Source organism: Limulus polyphemus, unplaced genomic scaffold (genome assembly GCF_000517525.1).
Source record: "Limulus polyphemus unplaced genomic scaffold, Limulus_polyphemus-2.1.2 Scaffold560, whole genome shotgun sequence".
NCBI lineage: Eukaryota > Metazoa > Arthropoda > Merostomata > Xiphosura > Limulidae > Limulus > Limulus polyphemus.
In genome coordinates, this window is record NW_013666170.1 from 7,898 (window position 1) to 33,161 (window position 25,264).

The window sequence follows — 25,264 nt, forward strand, 5'->3', positions numbered from 1 at the left end:
TTAATAATAACATTCAGACAATTTCCCACATTCTTATGAACTTTAAGTTAAAATGTCAATTATGTAACTTAAAGGAACTGGCATGTTAACATTAGTTTAGTTAGATATATTAAACACTTAAAAATATGGCTAAATAAACTGAGACTGAATATTGAGTGAATAAATCATTAATATAGAAACAATTGGACCCATTGTCATATAGTACAGTTTGAAATTAAAATTTAAACAAATGGGTATTGAAAGTTTGTTTATATACATTTATTCATGTAAAGCTACATAATGCCTATCTGTGCATAGCTGCCTCTAATTTTGAGCTGATAAAATAGAGGAAAGTAGCTAGTCAACAACACCTGGTGCAAACTGTTAGGTTACTTTTGTTTGACTAAGTAGTGGGGCCTAACAACTACTCTTATAGCAGACCCAATTAGGTATTTTTGTGCCGAAGAAAAGTTTGACAAACTGGTTCCCCTACCTTATGTAATTGTAAGATAAAAACAATCCTGTTTATGATAATAAAAATATACGAGAGATTTTTCCTCAATCATATCAGATTTAGTCCAGAAATATCTGTTAAAATAACTGGATCTCTGCCTGAGATAGCTATCTGGCTTGTCTCCTCCAAGTTACACTACTGAGCACAACCATGGTCCCAAATTGCAGAGTGCAATTTTTGCAGTAACAACGAAAGAAACAAGAACCTCCGGGTTCAAAGTCCAAACAAGATAACCACTAGTCCATGCCCATCCCAAGTGAATTCAATTTGATTATTGTGAATAATTAGTCATATAAGTATAGTACAATAGCAAACAATAACATTACAAAGATTGTTAGGTTATTCAACACAAAGGTGAAAGAAAAAAAAGGAAGTTAAAAGAAATTAAGGTAGGTTTGTGTTGATTACACAAAGGAATAGTATTATGATTTCTATCTATAACAAACAAAACCAATTTTTCATGACTATATAAGCAAGTGGCTAATTTCGTGTAACATACTTCTCAATATGAGAGAAGGGAAAAAAGAAGACAAGCATCATGTTTTTTATAACTTTATTTTCTTAGGAGTTCTATAATTTCACATCTTTCTTATCAACAACTAAACATGTATACAGCATACAATTAAGTTTAATATAAAATATTTTATAAAAGGAAATTAATATGAAATATTAAGCTTTAATTAAAGCTTTCCCATGGTGACATTTCATAGATTTACAGTTTATTTACATTAAGAATAGATTTATTGATAATTACTGTGTGCGTATAAGATATTTTATACCATTATAATCCTTAGAAGGATATATAAACTGGACCACAAAAATGTAATCAACTCTGAGACTAAATCAACAACATTGTGCCTTAGTTTTGGCTAGTTTAAATGTGGTATTTGTAAATGCTTGTTAATTTTAGTTTAAACAGGGCTCAGTATATTACATTAGAAAAATTTTGAAAATGCAAATCAGCAAGTCAAGTAAAACCAAAGCTGGTATAAAGCAGCTGAAGAATGAAAAGGGTATTCATCCTATTATACATGAAGACATACTGGTCAAGTCACTGGATGCAGTGCCTATGTGTTCCTGTGTGTACAACTATTGAAATGGGTGCTAGAAACCATCATTTGGTTATAGAAAAAACACAGGAAGGAGTGGAGTTCTTTGGACATGAGAGCCTTACAACAGAACATTTTGCAATGAAAACTGTACCATAGGGCTATTGTCAAGATCCATATCTGTCAGATAAAGCATGACTAGAGGTGGCAAGGTAAGACTGTAATTAGATGAGACTCCAAAATCGTTTTAATATAATTTACTTAACCCTATGTATAGTGAAGAAAAATATAATTAACTAATTTTAAAAGTGTTAGATCTTTGATTAATATATTAATTTAAAGTATGTCATCAGCTCTATGGACCACACAGAATAGTTTATAACTATTATTCTCAATTATGTATACATTTAAAGTTGTAATGTATATAAAGTTTTTACTTAAGTATTTTACCTTATAAATGTATAGTTTTCTTCTAAAGATAGGATCAACATCAAATTCACCTTTAAAAACGAAAAAGTAATATTATTATCAGTGAATAATAATTTTAACTTTTCCAGTAAGTTATTGAGGCCCTTAACTAAATGAGGAGGCATTTGTATAGGCATTAATGTTGTCTGTAATATTTTCAATGGTTTCTCAATATGTTTCCAATACACTAGTTACTTTCACAGTATACATATAATTTAGACAAATTTAATAACCACTATTATAAACACTTTATGAAAAAGTATATTTTAAAAATGAGACCTTTGTACAAGTAAAATGCTACTAACTATTTTCATATCAGATGGCAGTACTTTCAGCTAATGAGGAAAGTAGCTGTATTACTATGAAAAAGAGTATGCTGTGTCACATCTTTACTTATACTGTGGACTTTCTTTAAGTCAAAGAAAAGTGTATTACTGGTACTACCACAGGTGTTGTAATGTTGTTTCAAAAACTGACATCCCAAGGGAAAAGTATCATTCGGCTGTGTATTTTTGATTGTTAAGAGTTATTGGTATTTCACAAGATGAGAAAAATTGTTGAACATAAGAATTGTTGCACACATTTTTACAGTGAAGGCGAACAAAGTTAAAATCAGAATCCCAAAATATGGAAATACATTCTCTAACTGGGTAGTTTTAGAGCACACTTCATACTTTATTGTTGGTGAGAACTGTTGTTTAAGAGCAGTTTACAATTACTGCTTATAAAATGTGGAGTAAAATGTTGTTGTAAACACTTTTACAAAAATTTCATTTATTTTGTTTGTTCTTGTCAAGACTTCAGCAATATTTCCATCATATATTTTTCCAGGACTTGTTGAGCTATAAATATAAAACACTATTAAAAGAGTGGAAAACATTATCAGAATATAAAACTAAACTGCCACCAGCTATAAATATAAAACACTATTAAAAGAGTGGAAAACATTATCAGAATATAAAACTAAACTGCCATCAGCTTAGAATATGAGAAGAAAAAAACAAATGTTAAAAAATAAGTTATTAAAACTTATTGAAAACATACATACTAAATTTCATTCAAATATGCTATAGGTTACACAAAGAAGAAACAATTGTTAATGAAAATGGTGTTATATCAGGATTGCTAACAATAAAGTGCTAATAATCTTTGTCTCTTTTTCCTTTGTTTCATAATTATATACTTATTGGTAGCAAGGAACTGTTAAAAGTTGTTTATTGCATGTGTCTTGATAGAAAAATGTTGTCCTGGAAGAAGTTTTCTTTTTCATGTGTGAACAACAAAGTATCATAAATTATCACATAGCTTGATTTATTAATATTTTTTAAAATTACTGTGAAATGAATATTTTTACTAAGCATAATATAATAATAAGCTGAAAAGATGGAGTTTTGACATCTTAATTTACGAAATACCTCCAAGACATGTAAACAAACAAAAAAAGAAGAAATGAAGTTACACAAATAGCAATGTTACTTAAGGAAAATTTTAGTATTTTTCATGTTAAGTTCAAAGCCAGGGAAAACCACAAAACATGACTGCATGTATCATTTGTTTGTTATAAGCCACTATTAAGGAAGCTTTTAATTCAGAAATGATTGATGAACTATTTTTGAACCTGTTTCATTACACCATATAGCCAGAAAAGTGTTCATGCTTTTCAAGTTTAGATATAGTAAAGTATGTGAACTTTTTTCATAAAATTCCTTATGTATAGCTCTCTCTCTATATATACACACACTCACACACACATATATATATGCATATTATATAAACTTTATGTTGAGCTCTACTACTGAGTGAAGAACCTTTTTATAATAGTTATTCAAGATTAACTGAATGGTTGGATTTATAAAGTGCATCTCAAACATTCCTATACAAAGTAAAAACAAATAAAGCAAAAAAAGAAAATTTTGAAATACTTCAATATGAATCATGGTAGTATGCACTGTTAGCAATAAAGAAACAGCATACATTCCTAACAGAAGTGGAGACTAACAGCATGTTAATAAGCTCATAATTAACATACAGTCACTTTGCTAAACATTACTGAATTTTAAAATACATATTATGGAAACTTCTATTCTGTTTTGAGAATATTCCATCTTATTTATAAAAATAAATTTTAAAAACTCACCATGTTTGCTTCCTCGAGCAACAGCTATTTCATATGCTGTATGCAAGTCATTGTTTCTGGCAGTTATATTAGCTCCTGCATTAAGTAATTCCTGGATACACATAGGGTGATTGTTGAATGCAGCATACATTAATGCTGTATTTCCATCCTATATAAGACATTAAAATGCAGAAATACTTTTCGTAATAATTCATAACTATTTTAATAGTATCTTTCATGCAACTGTATATTATTCCATCACTTGGAAATGAACACATTCACAGTTCTCATGAGCACTGCTTATTAACATCTAGATAAGAATTTTTCCAGAACAAAAATGAGTTAGTATTTGATAATTTGTGTTATTGTATCATACTAAAACTGATAATAATTCTATTCCCAACTTTCTTTACTGGCTCTACACATATTTTCAATAAGGTGTATAACAGCATTTAAAGTGCATACTTTGAATGTGGCATGCTTCTGGTGATGAAGCATTCTGCTCAATACTAGAGCTCCTCCGGTCATGAAATGCTATAATAAACCTTTCTTACTGAGACTCATAGAGTGCCAGTAAAGATGTAAGTAAAATTATTATTAGTCTTGCTGTGATGAAATATCACAAATTACTGAACAAGGGCATTAAACACCATAATCACAAAAGTGACTATTATCAAAGTCTACTAAACTCTCCAATTTTAAATCTATTCAAACATAAAATACTAACCTTTAAAAAGGTCAATATTTATGAATAATATTAGATAATACAACTTGTTTGTTGTTTAACAAAAACCCATACAATGGACTATCTGCGCACTGCTCACTGTGGGTACCAATTTTTAGAGTTAGAATCCTTTAGATTTACTGTTGGTCTGTCAGAGGGCAGATCACATAAATATTCATTATATAGTTTAAACGTTTTTAACATGTTATTACAATACTTTTCTAAGTTTCTACATGGAAACACTGTTAAAGAATCAGTTGAAATATAAGATAGTAGTAGCATAGAGATTTAATAAGCTAATGAATGTAAGCTTAATATAAGTAAACTTTTTATTCAGCCTTAAAGACTTGGAATGTTTTAGAATATATGACAACAAAAAAAATTATGGCAACATGTGTTTAAGAGAATCTAAGTGTTTAATTAAAAACAATTTGTGCTTGATTGTGGACATATACATATACTTTGAATAAAATTAAAAGGCTTACATCATCAACATGTTCTATATCTACATGTTCATTAAAAAGTTCCCGAAGAATGTGAGAATGGCCATTTGCACTTGCAAAGAGAAGTGGTGATTCTCCATGATGTCCAACTATAGTGGCATTGGCTCTGTGTGCCAGTAATAGTCGCACTGTAGCTAACTGTCCATAAGCACTGGCCCAGGCAACTGGTGTTAAACCATTATCATCTCTTTCATCAATCTGATTCTGATTTTCACCTGTGTTTGATGGAGATGTGGAAAAAAAATTAATTAATTCATAGCGTACACTATTTAGAAATATACTGAAAAATTATCCTTTTTTTTTTAAATTTCAACAGAGAAGGCAAAATTAAATGGACATACAGAACTTATTTGTCAAATCAAAATTGCATACTAAAAAATACTTCAATGAAATTGAAAAAAATGTGACAATTAATCAATTATATAATCAGGATAAATGTACTACTTTTGGCTAGATGATATATTTAATTTTTTGTTTATTTTTCAAATGGAATTATTCTGGTTAATTGTAACTGAAAATTATTAATAATGTGTGTGTGTGTTGTTATAGCAAAGCCACATCCGACTATTTTCTGTGTCCACGAAGAGAAATTGAACCTCTGATTTTACAATTGTAAATCTGAAGACTTACCACTGTCCCACCAGATGACATATTAATAATGAGCAACAGAAAAGTTTACTGCAGACTAAACACAGTTTTTTTACTTAGTCTCCATATGTTGTCTTTTAATGTGTCCAAAAGCTTTGGTTTCCAATTATGAAATGTAACCAGGCCTTCATGTTTGATATGTGTCATTGCACTGATGCTCATGAGCACCAATAAAATGGGTCTTGTGAGAACTTATTAGTGCTCACTATTCATGTTGAACATACAAGACTGTTTAGTGTAAAAGTTATTATTTAGTTCATTTAATGATCTAATATTTAATGATTATTTAGTTTTCATAACAAGAGTGTTAAAAGTTAATTTTTTTAAGAGCTATAGCTATGACAAATTTTGTTACATAACTCGGTTTGAGTCGTATTTCGTGTGTGTAGTTCAGTTGTTGACATTATTTTACTCGAAGCTTCCAAGTTCTTCTCATTATGTGTAATATTGTTACTACTAGAGGGCTAGATATTTGTAGATTTTTCTGTTGTGTGCTATAAATATGTGCAGATTCAGAAAGGAAGTCAAGAAAGCAAGTTAAGTGAGAGATAATTAGACAGAATTAGTCTGACTGATTGACAGTTTAGCATGATGGGTGATTTCTAAAGAAGTTATTAAAGGAATTAAGTCAGAAAATGTTAAGTTAGTGAAAGTGAAGTTACACTGCGTGATTGTTAGTTTAGCTGTAACGGACAATATTTAAAGTGAGTTTCACTTTGATATTGTAATAACAGAGATAAAGGGAAATAACTTGCCTTGTCAAAGTGCATTTTAAAGTGTGTGAACATACCTGTGTGGACTGTGACGAAAAAAATATAATTATTTTAAGTTCCAGATAGAACTGTGATATCCTACAGTGTAAAGAATTTTTGTATATACGTTTGACTTGTTTTGAATATATTATTTTTAAAAACGTGGATTGTTTGCTGTCAGTTTATTGTTCAAATTTATCACCAACAAGTCACAGACACCTACTGTGAAGAATCCACAGCCCCATATTCAAAACCTGACAGTTCATGCAATCAGCTGTAGTTTATTTTCACAGGTCAAACTCACAGATAATTTTGTGTGATTTTGGTGGTTGCTATCCAGTACTTTAACTTTAATTAGCCTAGATTAGTGATTTTAAAAGCACAGTAATATGATATTTCTGAACTATGTTGTTGGATTATATAAACATCTAATATTTGTAACTGAAAAATTAAGTCACTGTGTTAAGGTTTAAATTACAAAATTATTAGAGAATTCAGAACAAGAAGAGCTTTAATAAGTTTGATCATGACCTAAGTTGCCTTTAATGAACTACTTTGATTTTCTGCATGACACAAAGCTGCAAGGGCTGTACTGTTACAGTGGTCAGAAATTGTCAAAGTTCAGTTCTGATTCCACTTTCAATTGTAAACACGTCTGAGTCTAGCCAGCAAAATTTTGTTTTGTTGTCAACATTCAACAAATGGAATTTTGGTGGACAAATTGGATTTTCTTCATCAAAGGACACCTTAGGAAAAGACATTGTAACAAAAATTTGGTGCAATTTTTGTGCTAAAAACAGTACAAAGGATCTAAAAGAAGTTAAAGGGTACAGTCGGCATGAGGTGGACAAGTATATCTGTGTGTGTGTGTGTGTATATATATATATATATATATACACATTGCTTTAGGTATGTATAATCTTATCTTGTTTTTGTACTCATTACACAAATTTATAATGACATTTCTTCATTGTTTGTCATTACACATAAAACATGTATCACCAACTACCTACATTTTACTGTCTTTATACTATAACACTGCCTTTGATTCAAAGGTAAACCCAAACATTGTGTTGGATATACAAGTGTTTACTATAAGAGTTATTATTTAACTTATTTTCTGACTTAATATTTTATGATTGTTCAGTTTTCATGACAAGAGTGTTGAAGGTTGATTGTTTTAAAAGCAATAGTTATGACAAGTTTTGTTACGTAGCTCTGTACAAGTTATGTATACAGATTAACTATTGTATTAGGCTTTCATTATATTGTTGACGTCATCTTACTCAAAGCTTTGAAGTTATTCCCACTGGGTGTAATATTGTCACTAGAGGGCTGGATATTTCTAGATTTTTCTGTCATGTGTGTTATAAACATGTGCAGATACAGAGAGTAAGAAAAGAAAGCAAGTTAAGTGATAATAAGAGATAGATTTAGACTGAGTGATAGGCAGTTCAGCTGTGATGGGCAATTTCTAAAGAAGTCAGAAAATGTTGAGTTAGTGAAAGTGAAGTTAGAATGTGTGATTGTTAATTTAGTGGTAAAGGACAATATTTAATGGACGTTTCACTGTGATATTGTAATAACACAGATAAAGAAGAATAACTTGTCTTGTCAAAGAGTGTTCTAAAGTAACTGAACCCACCTGTGTGGACTTTGAGAAAAAGGAGACAGTTATTTAATGTTCTGGACACAACTGTGGTAACCCACTATTATGTTGTGATAAAATAGGACAGAAGAAATAATTTGGTTTTAAAGTAACTGAACTGGCCTAAGTGGATTTTTGAGGTAAAAGAGATTTAGAGTTGTAAATACAATGGTGATAACCAATAGTGTAACGAGTTTTTGTACATACGTCCAAGTTATTCTGAATATATTATTTTAAAACAAGTCGATTATGTGCTTTACGTTTATTGTTAAAATTTATTGCCAGCAAGTCACAGTCACCTACTGTAAAAGAATCCGCAGCCCTATATAAACCTGACACATTACCTGTATAGACCTTTGCTTGTATGCAAACTGCAAGCATCTACACACAGCGGAGGAAAAATGGTTTTTGCAAGACAATTTTTAGTGTATTAGACAAATTCAACAATTTAATTAGGCTTATTTTACATTAAAGTTGTTATTGACTTTGTATGCATTTACAAGTTATTGGCCAAGACCCAACTTTTTTTGATAATTTAACTGATTTTCAAATTAGGTGCAAACTTTAAATTTGGTTATTTGTGACAAGTGAACATACAATAAGGTAATCAAAGAACTGGTTTTGTGGCCTTTATTATTTACAAATGAATTTAAACATAATTAAATGTTTATATTTTATGTACAGTATTATCTGTTTATTGATTTTTTATTTTTTTTTAACTGGCAGGCCTATACATATGTTGGTGTAAATTTCTGTATTATCAGTCATTAGGATTATTTTTTACATAGATTCTACTGTATAGTTATTTTATTAACTAAAGCTTTGCTGTTTTTATTATAATGTACGTTATGAATGATTTATACATTTGTGCTTTTAAGGCTTTAAAAGGTTGCTTGAACATGATGAGAAAACTCTTCCTAGTACCAGTGGTACTGCTTCCAGTATCCCTCTTCAATCTCAGATAAACACAGCTGTACATACACAAGCTAAGGTGGCATACAGAAAGCTTCTTAAAACAGTTTACATGCTTGCTGTGGATGGACAGCCTCTGTCAACATTTAAAACTCTAGTTAAAGAGCAAAAACAAAATGGGATACAACCAATTTCGAATTTTGATAATGCTAATAGAGAGGAAGAACTTATTAACATTATTGCAGAAGCCATTAGTGATATAGTAGCAGTGGTTGTATGTTCAGTAATAGCTTCAGCGCATAGTGACAGCAGTCCGGTAAGAAAAATTGGCTCTGGAAAAGAAACGATTTTATTAGAACAGTGAAGCAAGGTATACCAATTTATTTCTGTATTACCTTATAAGACATTGATAACTTTGGCAATGTAAATGCAAATAACCTAAAAAGGAGCATTGATGATGTATTCAAAGGTGATGGAAAGGTTTCAATTCCAGCAGAGAAATACACTTACCTGCTAGTTTCAGCTACAGCTGATGAAGTATCTCTTAATACTGAAGTTTATAATGATTGCTAACAAAAACTGAAAAATGACAATCACCTTTGGCATTCACTGTGTTTCCCATAGAGTTGAACTGGCATTGAAAGACAGTGTATGAAAATCATTTACTGATGTGAAAGACCTCATGACAACTATATATGGTGTATTAAAATGATCTGGATAGTTCAAAAGGCACTTTGAGATAACTTCCAGTACATTTGTTGTGCAGAATTTTAATTTTCCCAAATTGCATGGGACAAGACTTATTGCATACATTAGACATGAAGTAAATCATTTATTGAGTAATTGGGTACTTCTTGCTCAAGCAACAGAGAATTATCTGGTCAGTTGCAAGGAGAGAGTAGTATTGGTTAAATTATAAGTACTCTTAAGAAGGATGAAGGACTTCACTTTTCTGTTAAAATGTTGCTTGTACAAAAATGTGCTGGATACATGTTGTGTTCTGTCTATGCAGCTTGAAAAAGAAAGCAGTTTATGATATCTGATACTGCCTATGGTAGAAAAAGCAAAGAATGCCTTACAGGAACTCAAGGAAGAAACTTCAGGCACACACTGTGAAAATCTTTTGAACTGGAAATGAAATCAGGCTCCGGGAATCTTAAGAGCAATTTGCTTAAAGCAAGGCACTATAAAAATAAAACAGAGAATATAGTACTGTCAGTGTCAACTACAGTCTAAGGAACAAAGCAGACTGTGCTAATAAAACTGAGAATTACAGTCATTCCAAGTGTACAGGTTTGTCTTGAATGAAGATTCTCCCCATTTGATAGTGAACTATATCAAAGTATATTTTGGACAGATCCAGCAAACTGGGGTAAAACTGCCAGGAAAACTGAGTGTTTAAAACCACTTGCAGAGCATTTTTATAAGACGCCAAAAATTAACAATTCAAGTACTACATGAATGGAGTCAAAACTAAGGATCTCTGGGAGCATGTGCTTCTATAATGATAATGACTGAAGATGCTCCTTGAGCTAAAAGTTACACACAAATGGGACAAAAGATCTTGGTACATACAAATAACTATGCAAATAGATTTACTTCAATTTAAGTAAATTTTTTATGAGATGTGTGTTTATGCAATTTTGTGACTTTTAATTTTTGAATAAATAGTGAAAGTTAACACTTTCTGACACTGAAAATGTATTTCCGATAGATACCTCTTTTTACATAATAGCTTTTCTTGAAGATTACTGTCTTCTATATGCACACATTTTTGCTTCCCATTAGCCTTGCACTCCCACCTACCTCCAATGTGTTTGCATGTGACACAGCTGCATTGTAGCATGTAAATTAACATGTGACAGCCTTTCAGTAACAGGAGTGCATCAGACCCCTTCTAACATAGCTGACTCCCTCTATACTGTAAAACCCAATCACCACTTCAAGATTAGGCAAAAATTAAGCACCAGAAGTTGGGAAGATGGGTGGGAAGCAAAGAGAGCCCATGGAATGTGAAACCTCAGTGGATAGGGTAACACTCATGGGAGATCACACCATATCTGTACCAAATATACTCTTTACCCAGAGTGAAGAAAAGTGTTGCAAAAAAGCACATCCAAGAAAGTGGACTTTCAAATAATGTAGAGTGGCTAGGGTGCATCAGACCCAAATCTGTGGGTCAACTCCAGTCTAAAACCTGGCATCACTGGGAATGAAGCATCCAGGCCATGGTAGGAGGGGATAAAGACAAAATGTAACAAACCTATGTCACCATGTCCAGGGAAGCAGACAAAGGCTGAGGCATATCTAAAGGCATAGATCAAGATTGTATGGCAAAGTAAGGAGGGGGAAAAAGCTGTCAAAATCCTTATCATCCTGACCATCCTCCCCTGGGAATGGGATAACTGGTCAAAGTTCAAGAGAACTTTCAGGCTGCATGGAAGACTCAAGTTCATGGCAGATAAGAGCCAAACCTCCTCTGCAGATAAGGTCATTCCTGAAGCCATAGTAACAGCAGTTAGAATTGGTAAAAATTGAAGTCGTGGTAATAGTAATACAGGAATTCATGTTAAAAAAGAGTTGGCCACAAAATCAAACGTTAAACTATCTTGAAAGTAAAATAGAAAATCAAAGAAAAGATAAACAAAAAAAATCGAATGAAAATTTAAGAAAACCAAGCACAAAACCTGCAAAAAATAAAGTACAAAGTAGTGGCGAGCTATACGTCTGAACACTAAAGTGCCAAATCGAGAAGTGATGATTGGGTTCAACAGTATAGAGGGAATCAGTTGTGCTAGAAGGGTGTGTCACACTCTTATTGGTGGAGGGTTGTTGCATGCTACAATGCAGCTATGACACATGCAAACACGTGGAGGTAGGTGAGAGAGCGAGACAAGTGGCAAGCAAAAATTTACACATATAGAGAGCAGTAATCATCAAGAAGAGCTACGGCATCATAATGAAACTGATGCTTTATTTCCTAGTAAAAATCTAATCATTTTTCTCTTGTCTGTAAGCTACAAAAGAGTAATTACCATATGATTCTAGTTGAGATCTTATGTGTCAGACTCTTAAGGAGATATAATTTTCCAGTTTTACTGGATATAAAAATTTTATTGATTGTTACCTTGTTTATTCATCAAATTAATATACCAAGTCTTATATTTGCCTCTTATCCTTACTTTGCCCTTGAAATACAACCACAGGTTCATTAACAGAAAAACAGTACATTTCAGTCAATGCAAATCAACTTTTATTGTCCAGTTTTGTAAATAAAGAATAAAGATATGGCATCAACCAGCTAACAGTCCTCGTGTACTGTTTCGCAAGGGCTGGTTACATTTCTCTTGCATTTTACAAATGTCGGGGCCTATATGTACTTTGTTCTAATATTTTACAAGTTAAATAAATCTAAAACTTACCTGTGATGTGCTCTTGAAAAAGTTCTCCTTGAGCTGCAAGTTGATGAACAGTTCGTTCTAAACATAATGAATACGAATTAATCCAGTTTTAAAAGCTTACTACAAAGTACAAAATATACACATACAGATGTATATAAACATATACAAATTAAAGACAATGGTCTTAAAACTTAACCAAAATAATAACCATAAAACAATATTTTTTTTATAAATTATGTAACCTCAATCTTAGATTAACCTTAAAAATTTCGAGTTAATAAATATCTATGTATTTTGTGAAGTATACATTCCTTTCTTTAGTTTCTTGATATTAATTATAGGTGAAATACCTTAACCATGTATTTACTATACAGATTTATACTGAAGTCTCAAAAAAGTTCTTTTTCAATTTTTTACAAAACAAATTTCTCTATCTTTAGTATTAAGTGTCTGAATGATATATTTTTTTTTTAAACTGTGATATTTCACAACCAAGGAGCATTCTTTGCATTTTTTAAGGTTTGGTTTGTTTGTTTGTTTCGAATTTCTTGCAAAGCTACACGAGGGCTATTTGTGTTAGCCATCCCTAAATTAGCAGTGATAGGCTAGAAGGATGGCAGCTAGTCAACATCATCCACCACAAACTCCTTTTGCTACTATTTTACCAACAAATAGTGGGATTGATTGATTATAATGCTCCCACAGCCGAAAGGGTGAGCATGCTTGGTGTGATGTGGATTTGAAACCGTGATCCGCAGCTTGCGAGTCTACATTTTTTAGAGCCTCTGTAAAATAAATTATTGAGTTCCCATTTGAAAGGAGTTATAAACAAACAAACAATATAACAAGACATGTTAATTCCATATAAACACACGTAATACATATACTTTAACTCTATAATTACTGAAGCGATTCCATCAGCTCTTTAAACTAATTTTTTAAAACTAACTACATATCAAATTGCTCATTAATCACAGAAAAGGTCTTCTATGTATTTTACATAGAAAATGAGCAATTTCCCCTAATTTTGTGTAGTCAGTTCTATAAAGTGGGTTTTATTACATGCAAAAACATAAAATTACTTAGTATGATGCAATATGTAAACCCACCAGTACAAAAACAAACAGGACATCAGAGGATCAATGCATGTAATACACCTATTAGTGCCAAAATAATATTTACAAATAGCATATTTGTTATAAACAAAGAATATTACTTTGAATTCAATTTAAATTTAAATATTGTATACATATGTATATGTGGTTTCTATATTTCTGAACTTGATTTCATTTCAAAGTGTTTTAGGTCCCTATAAGGATAACCAGTGAAGAAGAAGAAGAAGAAAAGAAAAAAGAAAGAAAGAACAGTAACAATAAGCACAATACAGTTCATAACATCTCTATAGACCACAAACAGTAGGTGTGTAATTAGGGAGTTTGGTTGGAGTAATGTGGAAAGTGGTGGGATTAAAAAATTAATCAGACTTAAATTTATTTGGACAAAGAGTTTTAGGCCTCTTTAATTTTGTCCCATCCATGGGGACTGCAGGTATCAAAGGATGTCTGGCACAACCAGCAATTATCTGAAACACCTTTCAAGATTTTCCCTTTCATCTAAAAGAAAAAAATGTTGACGGAAAGCAAGTACTTTTAATAACTGAGTCAAAAGGTTTACCAATTATCAACTCCTACAATTACTGTTTATCTATACAAAGTACCTGATTACCAGTTCTATCTTTTCACAAAATAGGCTAATTCTTAAGTCTAATATTGTTAGTTTTTTGTTGTTTTTTTTAAATAGGGCACCAATCTTCTATGGTATTTCAGAAGCAGGAGCCACAAGCTCTAACCTATACTAAAACCATCCGGACTGGAAGTAAATCCAATGTACGTAACAATAACAAGCACTTTTATGAACAGAGCTAAATGATTATGTCACTAGCCAATATTAGTAAAGCACTTTTCTAACTAATCAAATGGATATTCACTCAAAATATTTGCTGACCCAAAGTTCTATCAGATCATGCAGCAGTATAATTTCCACTTGTATTTAACAATAAATAGAAAAAATAGTGGGTATGGGGGTCATTCTGAAAATCCAATGGTGAGTTTATGGTGGTAGCCCCAGAAATTAGAGATACTTTAATAAAAGCTATATATATATTTCTTCATCCTAAATGCACTTCCTTACTTCATATTTATGACTTTTTCCCCAATATAGCTGATTAAACAGTGAAGGAATATACAACTAAGTTAGATAGAGAGTAACTACAGATTGTTATCGACCAGACAGACCATAGTACCATATATATAGTTTACAATGTCTTGGCTATTTACATTACACATAGATGTACAAACCAAGTCACCTAGATACCTACGTAATACAAAAACAAAAGTGATAACTTTTAAGGTAAAACAAGGTTATGGAAAATTTGTACAAAGTAATTCACTTAATAAAATGTCTTGTGAAAACAAAAACAAAATATAGAACAAGGACTTATTAATAAAAGTAAAGTAAGTAAATAGAAGTAGATTTCAGAATGCTAACAGGTTAATTTTATTAGTGTTTTCAAGAGTTTGCTGCCATATTTTTATAGCTCAACTACAACAGATTTGGTTTTGCAAGTTTGACCAAGTTGAATGTTTTAGCTACTATTTTCTTTTCTTCATCATGGCAAACTGTTGAATATGGAAACTATCATCTTGAACTTTAAAATAATAAAACCAATGTCTGTAATAATGGATTTCTGTGATGGATTATATTGAGAGCTATCCTCTAGGTTACAAAGAAAATACCTGATGTTTTTTTTTTGTTATGAGTTTGGTTATCTTCAAACTCTTTCCTGTCATAACCCAGATACCAGTCTGAAATATTATATTTAGTTCATATCTCAAATAAACCATTATTTGGGGTGTAACAGAAATAAATGTCTTTCTATTAAGATTTAAATGCGTTTGGCTTTATTGAGACTTCAATGCTTATGTTGTCACATTACTCCAAGTCAGTGATATAACATAATAGAGTGTCGATTTTGAGTGACAGAGTACTGTGGATTATGAAAAATAAATATGCAAATGTCACGACTCTTTCAATTTAATGCGAGTGTTAAATTGATATATTTTTAGAAGTAATACTTTATCGCAAGCTTGCTTACAAAACTGTTTTTGAATGATATGTTGTGTAGTTCATTAGTTATGAATTGCTGGTTGTTATATTATTAACTCATGTTACTAGAACCTTTTAAACTTTTCCCATTGTTTTAATTGAGTATTATTGCATTATAATATTGCATATTGTGTAGAAAGTTCTAGGCCTTTGTCGGGCAATAAATACACATCCAAAATGTAGTTTGAGATATAGATCTAGACTGTATGATTGTGAGTGTAGCTATAAAGAATGTATAGTGGCAATTTTTAAAGTGAACTTATCACATATTATATTGTATCAACAGAGTAGGAAGAATAATTCATCTTGCCAAATTGTGTACTAAAGTAATTGAACCAGACGGTGTGGACTTTGATGAAAAAGAAAAAAAAGACGATTTTTGAAAGCTTTAGATACAACTGTGGTAACTAACAGTTATAGTGGTGATTTTACAGTGAAATTATCACAGATTGTATAATAATAACAGAGTACAGAAGAATAATTTGTCTTGTCAAATTGTATTCTGAAGTAGCTGAACCAGCTTGTGTGGACTTGAACAAAAAGGAAACCGTTACTTAAAGCTCTGGATACAACTGTGATAACCAACAGTGTAACAAACATTTGTATATACATTTGACTTGTTTTAATATATTATTTTAAAACAAAAGGACTATGTGCTGTTTATTTATTGTTGAAATTTATCACCAACAAGTCACAGACACCTACTGTAAAGGATCCAGCCCATACATAAAACCTGACAAACACAAAACCTTTAATGGTTATAGTGGTGCTAGTCCAGTCATTGGAGTTGAATGGGAGATTGCAACTTCTTACAGCAGTTTTCAAAAGACCCAAAAACGAAGATTTAACGTTCATTTTACTATTTGGATTACCGGTTGATGGTAATTTTTCTCTAACAAAATAGGTGCAATCTTTCTTGACTTAATTTAAGATAAAAAAAATTGGTTCCGATTCTAACCAAAATATTAGCTTCCTTGTTGTTCAAATACTCCTGTCACAAGGAAAATCAAAAATGTTAAAATACACGAGTAAGCATTTTTTCCCTTATGTTTTACCTATTATTTTTATTCTTTCCATTTTTAAATTTTAGTTGAATCATTTTTATATATTTTAAGTTCAATCACTGAAATGATCTAGATGAATTATTAATTGTATGGAATAAACTGCAAGTTTATTATTATTCTTATAAGATTTGTTTTTTGCACTTTCATTTCCTTATGTACTGTTCTTAGTTTAATGAGAAAAATCTTCACAATATATTGTAATTAAAAGGTTTTGGTATTGTTGGATAATTAGGTGTATAAAACTTTTCTTTAGTTAAGTTTCCCTATAGTCTGGCATTATATTTTCCAAAGGAGCCCTCTCAAGGTAAAAGGAAGAACAAAAAGAGTTCTCTGGGGAAGATCTTGTGTTTTTTATGATTGTTTTTTTACTGTATAGTAAAATTGTTTCTGTTCAAAGGTTGCTTACTGGATGAATTAAAAAATAGTGTGTCAAATATTTCCATATGCAGTTATGGAATAATTTCAGTCTTTTTTTCATTGATGATATAAAGTAAATTTACATCACGATGAGTCAACATAAAAAACTGTTACACTCTGACAGCGATTTTTTACCATTCTATCAACAGAAAAAAGTACTTACAATACCAATTTGGGAGTGATATTAAAGCATAACTGTAATATCAAACACGCATGAAAACAATCCAAAAAGAATTATGCAAAATAAAGATACATCGTATAGCTATCAGTTTTTGACCTTCTCTCTTCTCTGTGTTCTAGTGTTTATCTGATATCTCTTTCTCTGAGTAAATTTCATATTTAGTTTCATGATATGTTATGTTGCCATTTTATTGACAAGCCTACTCAAATAACACTTTAATACAAAATGTTCTAATGAAAGGCTAAATAAATGTATTAGTTAGTTTTATAAAATGGAAAAAGCTATGAAAAAGTGTCACTGAATACCAATGAAGTCAATACTTAAACCATCAAATACATTAGCTACATTTATTTTAAGGTTCTTGAAAAATACCAGTGATCTAAAAAATATATTTAATGTTATACTTACTTGTGCTATTTGTCAAAATTAACTAATTTAGCTCTATGTTAATACAGAAGTCACGTTTCTTAAAATTAACAATTTCTTTACAAAGATTGTAAATGTTATTGAAGTAAAATAAGGATACTTAGAAGCCACATAAAGGATCTCAATGAGTTAAGTTAGTTATTTAAATTTGAGTTTCATTTATCAAAGTACTTCTAAGTCTGTATAAAAATTGCAATTTAGGTCTGCAAAGGTCAGAAACTAAATAATATTTCCAAGTGTCATATTTTATTACTTGTGTAACCTCTTTAAAATGCTTCCTTTTCCTACAACTACTCAAGTTTTCATACAAAAGCAGTAATACATAAAATATTCAATTTTAATGAAATTTTGAAACAATTACCAGTGAATGAAGACAGTTAATACTTAAAAACAAAAGTAATGGCATAATAAGGATGGAAAAGTAAAGAATAGAAGATGCTGACCAAAAAAAGGAGACTTTGATGATTAAATAAAATCTGAAACAAGCTAACACTCAGACAAAAATAAAGAATGTAAAAACACAACAGAAAACTTCTAGGTGTCAGTCTTGATCTCCTTTTTCCAGTTTTCACAAAAGTTTTTTGGCTTTTGTTCACTAAAATATTGAATATTTTTTTAAACTTTACTAACTTTTATTCAATTCAATAAGCTCTATAATTATAACTTAACATCATTTTTTGTCTAAGAGTGTCAAAGAGTCTTTTATTATTATTATTATTTTTTACAAAACCCTGCAAAATAAAATTGTCATCTTTTTATTTTTATTAGAAGCAAATTATTATTTGTGAAGTCATAAACATGAAAGTCACTGAACTTACCAGGATAAGCTGCTGGTGTTTGTGTTTGTACGTTCCCACGTTGTAAATTTGTTAGCACAGTAGATGGCTGTAACATAAATTTATTTTGAAAATTAAAACCATACCTTAAAAAAATACATGAAAAGATTATCATACACTAGTTTCTTTTTATTAGAAAATAAACATGCAGAAGCAGACTTTGGAAGAACTAAATCATTTAAATTTCAAAATTAGTTTCATTTTCCTTTTTGGATTAAAATCTAAAGGGCAGAGTTTATATTTTTGGCTGAAATATTTGAAACTCCACACATAGGAAGCAACAAAAAGACTTCTGATGGGCAAAGTTTACTTACAAAAAAACAACAAAAAAAGACGAAAAAATTTTCCAATAAAATCAAAATGCTGTGTTTCTTCAGTCTATTCTGCTTTACAACACATTACATATATTAGTTTTGAAAGACTAAGTTGTTGAGAACAAACTCTTGCATTGCATGTTCTTCAAACTTATTCTCATTTTTATATCTTTCATTCTTGCACTTTTAAATTAGAAATGAAAACTTAATACATGTTTTAGTCTTTTACAAATACACTACGACCAACCCAGTCCTCGACACAACTCAAAAATGGAAAATCAAAGAACTCTTTCACAGTAAAGCAAACTAACCACTCCTCTACTGTCACCAAGACTTTCCAAACAGTCACATTTTGACATATTCTTCTCAAAAAACACAGCCTCAATGAATGACATCAGACAACAAATAGTTGCATCATACAAGTACCAACATTTACAGAGGTCAAATCAAAAGTTCTGCAATAGGTCCACTCTTTCAACATAAATTCCCATGTCAAAAAACAAAAAAAGCACAGTGATTGAAGCAGGCCTCAGCCTAGAAAATCCACTCAAGAAACAAGGCAGGAGCTGTTCATTAACAGTTCAACTCTACAGTATCTACAATACCTATGAAACAATATTTCTTCAGTCTTCTCCACATTATGAAAATGTTTCCTCTTTTGTTATTTAAAAGGATGTTACTTTTGTAAGTAGGTTTGTCAGTGTGACATTATCACACATGCTTATTAAATAACAATATGATTCATATATTACAGTTTATTACCTGTCAATTTAATAACTTGTTTTATTCACTGCACATCTACTAAACATGTGAAAAAATCTGTGAGTTCAGTCAGATTTATTTTTTTCCAATTCCACCTACATACATTTAAATAGCCTTTTACTTCTCAGTAAACTTCAATGATATCAGTCAGAGAAATTATTTGTTGATGGATTGTTTGGACAGATTATTCATGATGAGTACACTGGAATGGGTAGCAACTGCCTGTTGTAGGAAAAACAACATATGTAGGGGACAATGTTTTTTCTACAACAGGCAGTTGCCACCCATTCCAGTGTACTCATCATTAACTAAGAACCTTTTCCACACAAAACATTTGTGAACTTACTCTGTATGGTGTAAAGGCACTTCTGGTGCTGTCACGGTTTAGGCCACCCAAGTTTAGAGAAGCCGTGTCTTGCTTTTCCAGGCTTTTATTACTTTCCTTATCATCACTAGTTGTATTTGAGGGAATTTCTTCATTGTCTGTAATAACAGTAAAATCTGTAAAACTGTCTACAGAATGGTGGCCCTTCTGGTCTTCTTGACACACATAGTCACTGGCTATATAAAAATACAGAGTACTTTAACTATACTGTTATACACAGTAATACCTTTTTCAAGGAAATTTTCATTGCCATGAAAATAATGTCAGGAGAAACTGTAATTTAATACATAAACTCCAAAACCTAATAAAATACATTTGAATGCAATACAATTTACTCTGTTAATTGGGTCAAGGTATTACTAGGAATACTGCTATACAAATTATGCTTTAAATTTAATGATAGATATAAACAATTTTATGATCTGTGATGCATTTCTAGTTTTTGACTACACAAGCACACAAGGTCCTGCTTTATTACACACAATTCACTGACAGCTCTATGTAGTTCAGGTAATATTAAAGAGAAGATTATCACAACTTCATCTTAGATGCAATGTCTATAATATATTCTATGACTCACATCTGCTTTTATAGTTTCTTCAATCATGAGGTTGATATTAAAAAACATCAAAAATTGTTTTTCTTTATGCCTAAAATACTACCAAAACACTTCCTAATTGTATTTATGTTTGTATACATTTCTAAATTAAAATATTTTAACTAGAGTTTTGGCAACTAACTTGGTTAATTGATATAATAATATACCTATGATAATCAATTAGTCTCACTTAAAATAATTGATTAATCCAATTAACTCTGTGTGTCTGGGTGGGTCATTCTGAAAAACTTTGTAACCATGAAACTGTGTATAATACCAAATATATACCAAGTATATTTTCGTGAAATTTGGCAAGCTTTTAGTAAACCTTACAAGTCCGTTTCACATAAAAAATCTGATTTTTTAATAAAGTGTTTTTACTAAGGATTTGTCTATGAATTTACAAAGCCTTTACCGAGTCATTCTGAATGAAAGGTGATTTTCATGCTAAGAATAAAAGTATTTCTTTTAACCATACAGCTTTCTAATTTCATTTACATAACCTGTAGAATCTCCTAAATGAATATCCAAAAAATATTTTCGGAAAACTTTACACTTCGTCTCTCATTTTCTCTATCCTAACACTAAATGTAGCAAAATCATCCATAATGAAATTTGAAAAATATGAAATAAAAAGAAAACAAATTTTTTTTTTCTAGAGCGACTGAATATTGTAACAGACAATTACAATTATTTATCCTAAACAGCCTCCAACTCAGAACAACTTCATGTCCATTTTCATTTAATCTTATTTCTCTTTGAGCTGTGTCCAGCTAGCAAAGCAATAAACCACCTAGTGAAAGCTTAGTACAAGTTTGGGTTAACAAAGTATTAAGTTACATCATGTAATGAGAGCTCACATGTATTCTTTGAGGAGAAATATTTTAATTTTTTACACTTAAGTTTTCTTATCTAACCTAACAAGTTTCAAATTTTTACATTATAGTTACTTCTATTAAAATTATATATGAATAAATACAAAATATCTATAAAACCCACAAAATTTAGCACTTACTTTGGTCTTGAGGCTTTTCACACATGGGTTTGTGTGTGTGTGTGTGTGTGGGGGGGGGGGGTCATAAACCCTTTTTCTCACCATGTTGACTGACCAAAAATAATTCATGTAGTTATCAAATATGCATTTTAGAACATAAAAATATATCAGACACTAGATTAGTATCCTGTAAAACTACTATAATTTGTTTAGCATTCTAAATAACCTATAAATATGGTAAAAAATTTCATTACTGAATGTATCAATGTCTTTAGTACAAAACCATGAAGCTCTCACAACAAATTATCAGCTTTTACTGCTTAAAAAAACAGACAATTGTCTGATTTCTCTTTCTATTGATTTAAGCATGTCCAATAGCAATGTCAGACAGAATTACAGACATTTCTTAAAAGACAGAGAATATGAGAGGGGTGTGTCAATGTGGGTTAAACAAAAATAGTGATATCTAAGTAAAGCTAAAGGATAAAAAGTTGAAATTTTATGTTCTGGCTTATCAATATCTATGGTGCATGTTTCTAATGGGTTGAACACTGAAGCCCTTGTAAGGGAAGAGACAAAATTTATAAATGAGAAGTCAATGTGACTTCTGGCAGATGGAAATTAAAAACTTATTCAAATATTTTTTTTTCAAATTAAAAAATTAAAATCTAGATAATATAAACATTTCAGTGATAAACTATGTTTTGATGCCAATTTTAATAGCATACAGTGGTAATAATGTAGTGTAATTAAATTTTGAAAAACTCTGTAAAAAAAAGTCATGACTTACAAACAAAAATTAATTAAAAACTTAATTATCAATTAGTTGGAGTACCTGGACGGGTGAAATAAAAACTCATTTGTAATAAAGGATAGGAAATTGTGCTCTTATTTTTTTCTCAACATAATAAAAATTAGAAGTGCAATAAAAATACATAAGGTATCAATACTGAAAAGAAAGACATACTGTTTTACTCATGTCATCCTGTATCACTGTGTCGAGTTGTGCTGATTTGGTAGTTTTTCCAAAATTAAATGCAACTGTCCTTTTGAATTTGGTATCCAGAAGAAGTGATTGATGTGTGTGTAAGCAAAGGTGATGACCATAGCATTAATAATTTTTAAACCTCTTTATAGCTTAGTTAGAAAGCCAGTTGAAATAGTCGTGCTTGGACATCATATTTTAGTGAGTTATGTATCGCTTATGTTCTAAAATAAATATCTGATAGGTACTTAAAACTTTGTTTCAAAAGAAAATTTAGAGAAAAAAAAATTGGCCTATTTAGCTATGTTGTTTAAGTATAATCTGCTAATCTGTTCCTGCTGTGATGTGTTGCTTTTCATGGATGAATAAACTGTGCACATGGTTACAAGCCATATAATAATAAGATAAAATTAGAATACACCATATGTATAATGTCAAATATTTTAGCTTACAAATATAACAATACTGACAATGTTCCACAATGAGGTATTCAAAGAAGGAAAAAACAAACAAACAAGAGTTGTTAATTTTATATCATAATTTCATTTTTACTGTACACTAATGATTTAGCTACAGTAAGTATTATGGTAGAAGATATAACATAAAATATAAAACTGTATTAAAACTTCTGATTCACTATATACAATAGACTTGTAATGTTTACTAACAGTTTGCCAAATTTCGGTAAGATACACTTATTAAATTCAGAGTTTTAGTACACTTTGCTCCATGATTTTTCAAGGTCCTGCAAAATAAATGTCCGGTCAAGATAGGGTTAACATGCTAATGGTTTACAGTCCAAACAGGTTTTTGCCCTGAAATATTGATACATTTAGCTTTTTAGTTAATTTACAATATAACTCCAGCCAATTATTGCTTTTAATAGTCATCCATACTTGCAGTGAAACACCTAATACTTGAAATTATTTACTATGGCAATAAAAAATATTTTTAATCAGATAAGTATCAGTACCAATTCCTCATTTAAAAAGTGTTTGTAAGTATATCATTACTTAAATTTGAAATGATCTAACATCATGTAGACAGTGTGTTTTGTAGGCAACAAAGTAAAGGGTAGCTTTCTTCCCTCTTGTTAAGTATACTGTATTAAAACAATTTTGAAGCCTCACCATGTTGCCAATTCTTTTTGTGCTCTAATAGATCTCACAACTGTACATTTTGATAATAGTCCTGCAGCATAGTTTCAATTGCAAAATACTCTGATGTAAGGCTGTCATGTCTAAAGCACACCTCCTCCTCTTGGAATGCATTCCATAAGCCATCTATTGTTCAAGGATGAACATCTCATATTGCCCATTTTAACAGTCTGATCATGTAAAAATTAACAGATGCTACATCAGGTAACTTTACCGCTATTTTTTCATATGGAATAGCATGAGTACTCATTTCATTCTCCAGCTGCTTCATGTATGCAATGGTTTAAAAAATATGTTATGGAAGCAACTTATATATACGTGACTTGTTTCATTTTTCCAGATGGAGATCCTTCTTGATTATGTTGTGTACTGTTGCCCAAGGCAAGTGGACAGCATTTGCCACTACAAAACACCACACTTTGCTTATCACACCTGGGGTATAACATGTTGCAGGTCTCTTTCTGGATGGTCCTTATCTACCAAGTTGATCCATGTTCTTTTGTTTTCCAATGTTATTAAGTAGAAGCATTATCCACACTTTGAAAATTATAAGTTCCAATTCTGAGCACATATTTATGATCCAAGTGTATGAATATTTTGTGTTGTAAATGGCTTTTACATTCCTTTCCCAAAAGCAATAAGTTTTTGATATCATCATGCTATCTACGAAATGATAAACATTGCCAAAACGTTGTTTTGATAAATTCTATTCCATCATGACTTTATATCAACAACATTTGTCACATGAATTGATTTTTATACTACAAAATTGTTTTAATATAACATACTCAACATTCTGTGACTAAATTTAATATGACTGTTCAGAATCTGTTAATCTTAAAGGTATTATAGAAAAAACGATCTTGGTGTTATGGTAATCATCTCCTAAGCCATCCAAGCAGCAAGTTGTTGTTATTGGTTGGCCAAATAGAATTTTAGTTTGAATCTATAGAAATAATGAATTGAAAGGTAAAGAGGTTTTAATTTCATTGTATAAGTATTGATTAGGTCACCTTAGAAACAACATTGTCATAAAAGGTCCAGAGGAGAGTGAGGATGATACCGGAGATGAAAAGGTTGTCATACAAAGACCATGGTTCATACTAAATTGCTCAGATCAATTTCAAGCACTTTTCAAGGACTTTCTGAGCACTCTCAGAATGCTTTTCAAGCACTTTTTGGAAGCTAAAATCTACATCAAAATCAATCATATTTCAAGGAAATTTTATAAAATTCCTATTTATTTGTTCAACATATGAATGTAGA

General features: G+C 30.8%; 1 protein-coding gene across 1 annotated transcript; it reads right to left on the minus strand.

Annotated features, from left to right (window-relative positions):
* Positions 1–1,015: 1,015 nt before the first annotated feature.
* Positions 1,016–21,902, minus strand: LOC106459109 (ankyrin repeat family A protein 2-like). Its single transcript, XM_013918695.2, has 7 exons — positions 21,878–21,902; positions 20,226–20,440; positions 18,786–18,852; positions 12,736–12,792; positions 5,336–5,568; positions 4,148–4,295; positions 1,016–2,852 (listed from the first exon to the last, which is right to left on the minus strand). The coding sequence occupies exons 1-7, from the start codon at positions 21,900–21,902 to the stop codon at positions 2,803–2,805; spliced, it is 795 nt and encodes a 264-aa protein (XP_013774149.1). The 3' UTR covers positions 1,016–2,802.
* Positions 21,903–25,264: the final 3,362 nt, after the last annotated feature.

Bases quoted from the DNA above. Each gene is read 5' to 3' on its own strand.
- LOC106459109 (XM_013918695.2), bottom strand. From the start codon at position 21,902: ATGTGTGAAAAGCCTCAAGACCAAA. The intron at 4,296-5,335 runs GTAAGCCTTTTA...TGTCTTATATAG, and splicing joins ATATAGAACATGTTGATGAT to GATGGAAATACAGCATTAAT. The intron at 2,853-4,147 runs GTGAGTTTTTAA...TTATATTTATAG, and splicing joins TGCTCGAGGAAGCAAACATG to CTCAACAAGTCCTGGAAAAA.